General features: G+C 39.3%; 1 protein-coding gene across 5 annotated transcripts in view; it reads left to right on the plus strand.

Moving 5' to 3' along the window:
- The window catches only part of bcas3 (BCAS3 microtubule associated cell migration factor), a 237,606-nt gene that overhangs the window by 123,570 nt on the left and 101,219 nt on the right, over nucleotides 1-12,817 (plus strand). Inside the window, exon 23 of one of the 5 annotated variants that reach the window (XM_082180490.1) lies at nucleotides 916-1,858. The exons of the other annotated variants lie outside the window; for them this stretch is intronic. Within the exon in view, the coding sequence (XP_082036616.1) occupies nucleotides 916-1,013 (98 nt within the window). The 3' untranslated portion in view covers nucleotides 1,014-1,858. Of the gene's footprint in view, nucleotides 1-915; nucleotides 1,859-12,817 lie in introns of those variants that run through there. 5 annotated transcript variants of the gene reach the window in all.

The raw sequence follows: 12,817 nt of genomic DNA on the forward strand, positions 1-12,817 counted from the left end.
GACTGTGGCTTGAAAGCGAGGAGGTGCAAACAGCTATTTCTTTTATTCCCAATTTCCTTCACTTTAGAGGATTCTGTGGTCGGTAGAGTGAAGTATTAAAACTTTATTTCACCAAATGTAATACCCAACCAATTTTTAAATTAAGTTTTAACATATGGGAGACTCGACCACAAACAAAATGAGTGCATATTGTGAACTGTTTTGAGGACATTTGAATAATAATAAAAAAAAAAAGTGGAGGTTTTGCCAGAAAGTCTCTCTCTCTCTCTCTCTCTCTCTCTCTCTCTCTCTCTCTCTCTCTCTCTCTCTCTCTCTCTCTCTCTCTCTCTCACACAATCACTCACTCACTCACTCACTCACTCACTCACTCACTCACTCACTCACTCACTCACTCACTCACTCACTCACTCACTCACTCACTCACTCACTCACTCACACACACACACACACACACACACACACACACACACACACACACACACACACACACACACACACAGAAAATGTGTTCCCCTAACCATCAGAGAAAACATTCTGCATTTTTCCATTTTCAAAAAACATCACTTAGTATGATTTATAAGCTGTTATCCTCATGGAGACCAAAATATTTCCCCACAGGGACAATGATTTTTCTATCATAATGTAGGATTTACCAGAACCACACACATACACACATCAAGGTCTCATTCACTAATAATTCCATCCTTTTTTACTTAAATGCACAGAAAAGGTAATGCTCATGAATCGGAACTATTTTATTATTTAAATGTAAGAGTGTGTGTATTCAATCATTTTATTAAGTGCAAACTGGGTAACAAGTCACAATTTCCGTGTGAAAGCATTTTAAAATTGTGCATGTACATGCACATGTATGATTAGTGAATGACACCCATTTTTCTTTTTTTGCGATTCTAGATGATGCACTGACATCCTGTCCTGTATTTGACTGGAAAATCTCTCTCTTCATCTCATCGCTTGCTCTGTCTTTGACGAATGAGCATTTTTCCCTGTGAAATCCTCTCCACCAGTCCGTCAGTCAGTCTCGCTCGTTTTCTCTCTCCTATTCTGGGCCGTCTTCACCTTTCCTGACAGCTCTGTGCCTCATCACCAGCTATCTGAAGTGACAGCTCACATCCTGGGGCTGCAACGGGGGCTGGCTCACTGAAAAAGAGCAGCACAACACACGCATACACACACCCTAAACCCTCCTTGCACCCCCCACGCTCTCATTCTCTCTCGCTTTCTCTGTCACACACATACATTTACACCCACGCAGACCCCTCTGCCCCAGTATTAATTCATAAACGCATTTGCTCTAGTTCACTCTTGGTGCTGCGGGGGCATCTTTGGGGCTATGGTGATACGCTGGGAGGGGGCGCCCGAACACGCTTCACACGCTACTGCTTGCATGCGCAGCCTGCTGCCCGATGAAAAACAGACGGCTGCAGACACATAAAGTGAGTGTTCTGCTGCACGGAAAGTTCAATGGAGTGTGCTCCTGAACGGCAGCAGAGAGCCGCAGTTGGACATTAGTGCTGTGAGAGGCCTACAGCTGTAGCACAAGCCTGAGGCTCCTTCACCACACTCTGATGCTTTAAAACCCATTGCATTTTAGCTACCATCCAATGGCGGCAGTCTATTTGGGATAATTCGTCATTTTCACTCGATACTAGTGACTTCACAAGTGTAAAATGCATAGAGGTTAGTGTATGCGCTCCGACACCTTGAGCCGTGACGCTCATGTAGACTATGCAAATTTGATTCCGGATTGAGATCATTCCTGACATTTTTCCCTCTGCTTCCCCCTATCGTTTTATTTTGTATCTTGATCATCTGTTTCAATAAAAGCTGCAAAATGAGCAATAAAATGAGCAAGTGCAGCTCGTCTTGTCTTCAACGAGCCCAAGAGGGCCCACGTCACTCCTCTGTTCATCTCTCTGCACTGGCTACCTCTAGCTGCTCGCATCAAGTTCAAGGCACTGACGCTTGCTTACAGAACTATCACAGGCTCAGCTCCCTCCTACTTTCACTCACTCCTACGAGTCTACATCCCTACCAGACACCTACGATCGGTCAACGAGCGACGTCTCGTGGTTCCATCACAGAAAGCCACAAAATCACTTTCCAGAACATTCTCATTCACAGTTCCATGCTGGTGGAACGCTCTCCCCACCCTCATCCGGAATGCAGAATCCCTGACAACATTCAAAAAACAGCTGAAAACCAATCTCTTCCGTGAGCACTTAACCTTATAGAAAAAAAAGAAAAAAAACACCACACATCGAAACACCACTTATCAGGCTTATGCTACTCTGAATAATACCTGAACTTCGTATTTTGAGCACTTCCTGCGTTGTTGTTGCTCTTGCCTCTTTATGATGACTCGCTGAATTTAGTCCTAATTTGTAAGTCGCCTTGGATAAAGGCGTCTGCTAAATGACTAAATGTAAATGTAAATGTAAAATAAAAGGGGCAATAATAACAGAACTACGTTTATGTTTGAACATTTTTTAATTGATAGACATCCATTGATTTATTTTCTTATTGTTTAATTTTACACATGTTAAATACATTTTAAAGCATCATGCAACAGTTTCAGGCCAAAATGATTTTTGAGTTCCAGATTTGTCACCGTAGATTTTCTGTATAATTTTTGTTAACTTAAAGCCTGAGATTTGTAATATATAACCAAGTCTGGCAGCTAGCTTGCCTCTAGACACTGCGGCAAGAGTGAAAGAACAAAGTTGAAAGCGTCTTGGGATCTCATGAAAATCAAAAACAAATCTTCAGGAGCAGCAAGGTTAAACCTACAGGCCCAGTGGCCCTTTGAAGTAAAAAGCAGTGTTGTTAATTGTCGGAGCTGGCTTAGAAAAAGGTGGTAACAATTTAACAAGAGTGTAGGGCAGCAGGGTGCTGGACGCGTATCAGGTGTTTGCAGATGTTGTGTGTGGAACAGAGGAGGGGAGGGTACTCCAGAGATGAGAGGCCAACTTAACAACCAATAAGTCTTTGTTTGCTCTGCCAATCGCACTGTAATTGGCCAGGGAGTGAATAGAAGCCCCGGGATTGGACGGATGGACTGGTTACTGCAGCTATTTTTACTGTATGCTACTAGACAGACGTTAGCAATTATACCTCCGACATCTATCTGCTTCTTGGTACACTCAGTCGATCAGAGGAGAGCTCTCTCTCTCTCTCACTCTCTTGCTCTCTCTCTCTCTCTCTCTCTCTCTCTCTCTCTCTCTCTCTCTCTCTCTCTCTCTCTCTCTCTCTCTCTCTCTCTCTCTCTCTCTCTCTCACCCAGCAACAGGTTTCAAATGTAGCATGGAGGATGAATGAGCCTCATTGGCTGCGCTCATGTACAACAGCCTGGGAAACTTTCTCCCAGCTCTTTGTCAGACTGCCGTCCTAAGATACACGCTCGGGACGCTGGTGACATTTACGGTCACTCACCTCCCATTTGAACCTCTGGGTCTGTTGTTGTATTTTACGTTTGCCAAGTTTGTGTCTGGTTTGTACCGTTTCCACATGTTAAAAATTAACACCACCTGCGTTTCGCTGTTGAAGGCCTGTTTGCTTGTGAGTCTGTTGGCGCTGACTTCATCATAAACTCTGTCTAGCATATGCAGTGCCATTTTGAACCAAGGGGTCAAGGTTTGGCCCGTTAGCATGGTCCAGTTAGCACCTGTATTCTGTATTGAAGGTCCATCAAAATTAGTCATGTATTCGAAAAACAAAGTTCCAGATATTATGTTAATATATTATATTATACAAAATTATGCCTGAATTATCCCCAGAAGAGTCCTAAATTAGTTAGTGTTAAATGAACGCAAAGATTTGTGAGAAAATAGTATGTGTGTCAGGCGTCATGTGTGCCAGGTCTTAAAGTGACAGCAGCCTAATAAACCCACTGCAGTCTGTCATTAATGTTTATTAAAGAACAAAAGACAAAGAAAAAATCACTCACTGCTCTTGACTGAATAACATGTGTAGCTTTAATAAGAATTAAATAATGTATATTTAATTTATGCAGTGAAGACTATAAATATATATATATATATATATATATATATATATATATATATATATATATATATATTTCCTACCTGTTAGAACTACCTGAAAATCTTAAAGCACTGTTTACAAGATTTAAAAAAAACAACGAAAACAATAACTTTTTTGTGCATTTTAGCAGGGCAGGTAATAATCTGAACCTTGAAAAAAAAACAGCTAAACACAGCTAAATGTAAAATTTATTACAATGAGTTTATGTGAAGATTGTTTTAAGTTCACTTAATTGAATTGTTGTTATAAACCCTATTAAATGTTAAAATCGATAGCTTTCATACTGTATATGTTTTATACTGTAATGTTGAATGGCTATGATTAATAGCTAAAATTGAGAAAAAAAAATCCATGTAATAGAGACATCAGTATTGGTATCAGTGATACTGACCTTGGTTCATAGTGCTCAGTAAACATTAAACTAATATTTAAAATATACTTTCTCTATGTTGTTTCCACACACACACACACACACATATACATACATATATATATATATATGTAGTACAATATAGCATGTTTGTGACTGTATATGTTTGTCTGTCTGAGAGGAGCTGTACTTTGCTGTAGTTTCCTCAGAGTTTGCTGTTCTTCGTGTGTGTGTGTGTGTGTGTGTGTGTGTGTGTGTGTGTGTGTGTGTGGAGGCCGTTATGTTGAAATAGCGTGTCACACTAATTGCAACTGGAAACTCTACAAAGCAGCAGCAAGTAGCTCATAGCTGCTGCTGTAAGAAATGACAGAACTTTAGTTACAGACCCAGGCTTAGTAGTTAAAGGCTGTTGCAGCACGCTCGCAGCACGCTGTGGATGTATAGGGGTGTTTGAGTAAACTAATTAGAGGTCAGTAATGTAGAGACTTCAATGCCATCTGTAATTAAAATTTGTTTGACTTCAATCCAGCTTTCAGTCACAGTGCACATCGCTTAACATAAAAAGCTAAAACACTGTATGTTCGTGTAAAATTTATTTGGATGTTGGAATGAAATTAGAGCCCAGTGCTAGTTGAGGCTTTGCCCTGTGCGCAACCGGTGAGAAACAGAGAGGGCGTGTGTTTGTTGGGTTCGTTAGTGTTTCTGCGTGTGCTGGATTTCACTGTGTGGGTGTTGTGGCTTTCAGACTTTAGACTGGACTAAAGACAAAAGTGGCGGCAGAGAGGCGCAGAACTCCCAGTGTGCAACATGGACACTGTTGATCCTCAAACAGAACAGCAATCTCTTTATTTTATTCTCTCTCTTTTCTCACCTCTCACCTTTTCAGTACACGTTTATGATGATGTGGTTTAAACATGATCCTTTTCACCGAGAATTTCAGCTAAAATTTTATTTCACGTATCACGTTTCTCTAATTTATATTATATACATGTGTGTATATAGAGAGAGAATATGTACACGACATCCTCCATTGTCCTCATCCTTTTCTCCTCCTGTTTAATCTGTTTTCCTCTCTCTCTCTCTCTCTCTCTCTCTCTCTCTCTCTCTCTCTCTCTCTCTCACCCCCCTGCTTCTTTTCCCAGTGGGGGTGTTGTTTATAGAGCATTATAATTTATAACTGAATAGAGTGGATTTAATTTCAGCGCAGAGCCTCGCCAGCAGGGCGCCAGGCTGCAATCAGAGGAATCAGTGCGCTGCGAGCCCTGTTGAATGGAAAGTATTATCACCGGCCACAAACGGACACTGTTTCTCCTTAAACAACTCCCTTGATGCTCCGTGGGTCCGGCTTCTCTTTCACTCCTATTCCTGTTCCTGTTAACCACCCTCCCTCCCATTGTCCTTCAGTGGCACTTCCCTTGCTATTTCTCTCTCTTACTGTCATCTCTTTTCCTCTACATCTTCTTCTACATTTTCTAGTCTGCTCTTTTGGTTCTTTCTCTTCAGTGTTTGATGAGCTTTTCTGACAGCATCCCTCGTTCTGGATCGATGCAGATAGTTCTTATACAGCTCATCTGGCACTACAGTTGTTTATACATCTTAATTTGACCTCTAGGTTGGAGACTGAACAGTTTTTCCCAGTCGTTTATGCCACTGGCAGGACAGTAAAGCCATGGATGCACTAAGAGCAATAATATGTAAACTTTCAAGCATTACTGGTTATGTGCGTGTTTGAGTTTAGAAGTGAGGTTTCTGTCTTCAGTAGGTTTCAGTTTGACTTGACAGTAGTATTCTGCTGCATGAATGCTATACTTCATCTAAAGCACTTATTCTGGTTTAATTATCATGCATACAGTATTTATGATATAAACTGCTAAATTAAATGTTTTTAGGATGTCACATCATAGGTCTACAGTATTTAAGTGAACCGGAAAAAACTACAGAAAAAGTTATTAAAAATGTGAAAAAATTTAAATAGTGGCCAGTTGCAACATCTAAAATATGCATTGTCTCTTATACTGTACATATACAGTGGAGTCCAAAAGTCTGAGACCATATTGGAAATTTGGATTCAAAACAAAACATAAATAATAATAATAATAGGGAAGTTTGATCATTTAAAGAAAAATATAATGAAAATATTTAACTCTGTAATCAAATAAGCAAATTTGTGCATTGATCATGTGAATATTTGTACAGATGGTCAGATAAAAAGATAGTTCACCCAAAATTCTTTCCAGGACTGTACAACTTTTTCTGTGGAACATAAAATAAGATACTAAATGTCTGTCTCAAGTGTTTGTTTGTTTGTTTTTTTGTTTTTTTGGACCCCACTGACTTCCAACATATGTACAAAACAAACAAACACAAAAAAGAGAGAAAAAACACTTGAGTGAGACATTTCTCAAAATATCTTATTTTATGTTATTTGTGATTCCTAACGTTCTTCAAAACATCTTTTGTATTCTTTTATGAGAGTAAATGATGATGGAACTTTCATTTGGGGGTGAACCGTCCAATTAAATTTGTGTTAATTTTCAGTTAAATTTTTGACTGGAATTTTTACGGAAAAAAATGATTTAAATGCAAAATAGAAGTATGTTTACTAGTGTACCCATCCTTTTTGGATCACACTGGATATATTTTAATGTAGTAAATTTGCTGCTAATGTTGCTTTGTGAAAGTCATAAATGTCCCGTGCTGATATTTAAGTTAACCTTGACACTGTCACTTTCCAACTACTTTCTGACTACATCCTTATTCCTGTGCTAAGTCTTGTCTGGGCTTTGCTTTCCGCACTCAGCATGGCTCGATTATACTGATCATATTTTAAATGGAGCGCAGCAGCCAACTCTCTCTCCTCTCTCTCTTGCTCTCTCTCTCTCCCTCTATTCAGCATAATTAATACCTTGCATTTACACTGACTTAGATGAACTCCACTCTTTTTTTTTTTTTCTGTCTCCTCAAACCCAAGCCATGATTGCGAAAGGGTTTGAGAAGCTTTATGGACTTCGAAGAATAACACGCTGGTTTAAAAAAGAGAGAGGGAGCGAGAGCGAACGGGTTGACATCAAAAGCCACAATTAGCTCATTACTTTTACTTGAAGTTTGGAGACCACATAAAATGAAAGGAAAAAGTCATTTCTTTCCTCTCACTCAGTGTTTTCTCGAAGGACGCTAGCAGAGCGGGTTCATAGGAAGGGCTTGTCTAGTAAAAAAACCTACAGTATGACCATTTTTATTATCAAATATGTCCCAGTAATCCTTATGGTTGTTGCCTGTTTTTCCCATCGTCCAGCAGCGGTGGCATTTTGCTTCTGTCCTACTCATGATTTCACATGATGTGCTTTACATGAGCTATTTTCTTGTCTTAAAGTCACAAAACTGTCAAAAAGTGATATATGTGGAAAAGTGGATCTGGATCTGCTCATTTACATTGGATTTTTTCAATCTGGTTTGCAGACGTGAACAAATTTTATAATTATAGCTTATCCACTGCTGGAAAACACAAAATAATGATTTACGTTGGAAAATTAATTAATTATATATATATATATTTCTCTTCAAACATCCATTCAGCATGTTTTAGTTAACTTTTTCCTCTTGAGTAGTTTTATTCTAAGGCCAGTCCATTGTAGTTATTAGCTAGAAACCTGGGAAGAAGAACCAGGCCTGTCTTAATCGCACCCTCCCCTTCCCACTGTATCAGGACCAAAGAGCGTCCAGCCTTAATCAAAAGTTAACGATTCAGTGCAGAATGTGCCCTGGGCAACGTTAGGGTGCTACGTTATTGCTAGTGTACGTGGGTAATTTGCAGAACGGCCTGAGTCAATGGGAGTTTGCTTTGCTGGCGCTGGTTGGGGGAACACATGTGATGTGCCTGAAAGATCAAAACACACACTTGATGAATGTGAGGGCAGAGCCTGGCAGAGGAGGGGAATGCCCTCTAATCCCTGCTTTGAATCACTGATCAAGGTCGTTCTCAGTTCATTAAATTCTGCTGAGAAACTCGGTCTGAGTAAGCAGCACACAACACACACACACTCACAAACACAAGACATTTTCACCTGCCCTTGGACAGACTTCGCGCTTTGTTGGTTATGATTTGTGTGAGCGATGTGGTTTATTAATTAGTTGCAATATTTACCAAGCTTTGGGTGATTCAAAACTCATTTAAGGTTTAGTCCGGGTGCATTAAATGTTAAAGTTAAATGACAGAATTTGTGACATAGTTATAATCACGGGAAAAACATTTTTTTTCATCGTTTATTGAAAAATTGTTTTTCACCTTATTCATCGTTTTCTATATAAAAAATATAAAAAATCAAGCTTAATGTAATTTAAGGTCCTTGCTCAATTTTCCGAAATTTCCATATGCGTTTTTTTTCGTATTCATCATTCGGTGGCTCTGAATCGTCAAAGACACAACATGAGGTCTTTTTTTTTTTTTTTTTTTTTTTTTTTTTACCTGCGAAAATTTAGGACGAGACCTGCAAGGACCTTTACTCATAATGGAAGTAAATGGGCTACATTTTTGTAGGATTTACAATGAAAGCAAATGGGCCCAATATTTAGAGGATTTAAAAGCAGAAATGTGAAGTTTTAGAACTTTATATAAATACATTTACATTCATCTACTGTTAACTCTTGTATGATTTGTATAATTTTTACGGTTATTTCATGGTTTAAGGCATTATGTTGTAAATTTAGATATTACTAATAAGCAGAAAAGCCATTTTTTTCACACTTAAATTGTTTACACATATTTTTGAATTTCTTATTGACACAATGATTATTTTAAATGTACAGATTCACCCCATTCACTTCTATTGTATGTCTCATTGTAATGCAATTTTTTTCTTTCTTGTTAAAGAATAGGGGAACGAGATTTTTGTGGTAATCAGTGTTACGCTTTAAATACAGTCTATTGAGCTTAACTTGTACTGAACCTGGAATTTTCCTTTAATGGTTTACAAATAAGAGAGAGAGAGAATCTGCCCCTCTCTATGGCTCTTACATGATGGTGAGCATGCCGAAAGTCATCCGTCTGCTTTACGCTTGATGTGCTCCATCTGTCCGGTGCTGGAGATATGGAGGTGTGGGGGCGGATGGGGTGGAGATACTGGCTGTCACGCAGTTGGGCAAGTGCAGGGCATCTGGCCATGGCCTGAGGACTCAGGCAGATCTTGAGTGTAAAGATCTTGTCATCTCCAGGATGGGTAAGCGAGCTATGGGGAAAGCCCTCCGTTTGTGTCGAGTTTAATGTGTTCTGCTTGTGCAAATGTGCTGTACGTGTATAGTTAATGTAACATGTTGGACTACGCAGAAAACCAGGCATAAATGAATCCGTAATTAAATACGCGCATTAATGCTTTGAACGGGGTACATTTATCCTAGCAACAAACTATGATAGGAAGGAGTTTTATCAGCATGAACCCGTCTTTAAAGCACATTTGGAGCGAACATGAGTTTACATCAAATCTCTGATCTTCCTGCGGGCGTATGGCAAAGGGGGAAGTTGTTTTAAGTGCGGAAATGGCTTAACTTGATTTAACTAACAGCTTCCACATAGCCTGCTGCTTAAGATACGAGGACGGCTTAATGCACTGGACTCAAATCAAACCCAGAGTCATATACTGTGCAGAAAGAGTGCTGTGTTCGCTTGCCATCTCAGGCCCTGCCACTCAAAGTCAATATCCCAGAATGCCTGCCGCACTTAATTTCATTTTCGTGTAGTGACAGATGCACTGCGTGTTGATCCACTGGTACTTTTTTCCTGTTCTTATGTCATTTGATTTAAATTTTTTCAACACACACACACACACACACACACACACACACACACACACACACACACACACACACCTCTGTTATGTTTCCTGGGAGATTATGGCATCCAGAGGGCCGAAGCTACACAAGACTAATGCATTACGTGAGAATACCAAGCACGCACTGATATAGCCAGTATTATTTATTAATTTATTTTACTCATAGCTTTTGTCTTTTGATTAAAAGACAAATATATATGTAATGTATACATAATATATTTATTCAACATGTCGTAATATTTAGTATTTATTAATTTATACAATCATATTTTAGTTATTTTATTTTAATAATTGACATTTTAGTTGATGGGACAGTGCAAAATTAAACCAAACACTCATTGACATTTAACAGAAACATGAGAAAACAACTGTAGTTCTTTTTTTATGCTTTAGTTATTCGTTGTCCGTGTTTTAGTGTGTTGTTACGGAACGAGTGTATCCACAATGTGGCTTACACATTCTGACTGACGTCACTTGCGTATCCCTGTTTACACCTGGTATAAAGATGTGTTTTGATCGATCGGATCACAAGTAGACGAGGCAGACACATACCTGTTTACACCTGGTATTTTAATCCACCTCTTTTGTCCACTTTCAACCACTTCTGTCCTGATTTCTTTGAGGGGAGGGTCTATGTTGGTCTAGATCTTTCAATCTAATGGACGAATAAGCTCATGCAATTTACATATAAACGTAACCGGAGATGACGGAAAAACAAATGGAGAGTAGCAGCTTTTGTTTCTGCTCTGACAGTCACAAAACCACACCGAACGTGAGTTTGTGTTAAAAATCAGGAATGGTGAGAGAAATGCACATGGTTGATTGTGATTGGCAAGTTTTTCATCTTCAAACCAAACTTAGGTCTTCAGCTGACAGTTTAAATCCCATCTGGCTAACGCGCTTCCCATTAAGTTTTCGCATTAGGTCAGTAGGTGGAGAGTAGGCGTTATTTTGTGGTTGTTCGAACGCATTCGACCACGAGCGTCTCCACTACGAAAACAATCCGGTCTAATGCTTTTTCGACTACCTCTGGAAGTGGTCAAAAGTGGACAAGCTCAAAACGTTTTAGACTCCGTTTACACCTGTATTTAGCGTCGTCCACTTGTAACCAGATCGACCAAAACGCTTTTTAATACCAGGTGTAAACAGGGCCTTAGTTCAAGTTCCTTTGTGCATTCATGTCATTTAGCAAAGCAATTCAGTTTACTAGTGCTCATTTATTGCTTCAGCTCATGCAGCTCAAACAAGTTAATCTCCTACATTGATTATGATTTAAGTATTTGTAACAATCAGTTTCATTCTAGATAAAAAAAAAAAAATCAAAAGAATATTTTTATATATTTAAAAATGTTAAATTCTCATTAGAATATGCATCTTTCGCCTTAGTTTTGCATGTGAGATTGTGTCTAACAGCAGCAGTTCCCTAGCAAGGTCTTTGACCCGTAGTCCATGAGTCTGGCAAGAAAGTCTGGTTTAAAAAAAGGGAGCAAGTACGATGGAAGAGGAAATTTGTTTCCCTCAGGAGCGGAAGCAGAGAAAGCCGAGACAGTTCTTTTGCCCCCAGAGTCACATCTGTATGGTGTCTTGGCAAGGGTCTCCTTCACATTACCTCTACCTGGCTATCCATGATCTTACATATCACAGCCAACTCTTTTATTCTGAGAGTAATAGAGAGAGTGAAGTAATGTTACTGGCTGTGCTGGCCTGTCGTCTTGTTTTACGTTTTGGCAGACTGCACCATGACGCATGGGCTTGCATCTCATTACAGCAGGAGTCTGGGGCTCGTCTCTCTAATCAGCGGACCTGCTTATGTCTTTGGTGTCGGACCTGGGGAGAGCAGCGGCGGTCCATGTTTTCAATAAAATCCCTTCGATGGGATCTTTTCCTCGGCTGTATCAAAGGATCAGGGAGCCACAGGGTATAAACTGGAGCTTAAAGGGATAGTTCACCCAAAAATGAAAATTCTGTCATTGTTTATTCGCTCTCATGTTGTTTCAAACCCGTCTGACTTTCATAGAACAATAAAAAAAGGGAGGTTTAGTGGAGTGTCAAAACTGCACTTGAAAAGTGGAAGGAGACCATGAAAAGTGTACACTCCATAGAAGTGGTTCATAGAACTTGTGTTCTATTTTGCAAGTCTTCTGAAAATCATATGATAACTTTGTGTGATGAATAGAAAGAATTTAAGTCATTATTGAATGAAAATCTTGCTTGACAACTATGGTCACCATTGACTTCCATTGTAATGGAAAAGATCAGCTTGGACAATGTGCTTGGAAACAACATTTTCCTTTGATTTGATGATCTTTAGCAAATTAATTGATTGTGTAAGCAGTGTGGCAAAGAATAAGTTGTTTCAAACCACTCATTAATTTTTTTTCCACCTCCACCCTTTTCTTTACAGCCATGTGCCCATTCCTGCTGGTGACCCTGACCCTCCTCGTTGTGACAGTTAGGACATGTTGTCTGTCTGCCAGCTCATCTCTTGTGTTTTAATAATTAATTTGGTTTGTTTGTCTTTCTTTTGCAGCAATTTTTTGCAGTGAAAATAACAGAG

This window comes from Leuciscus leuciscus (genome assembly GCF_965113295.1).
Source record: "Leuciscus leuciscus genome assembly, chromosome: 9".
NCBI lineage: Eukaryota > Metazoa > Chordata > Actinopteri > Cypriniformes > Leuciscidae > Leuciscus > Leuciscus leuciscus.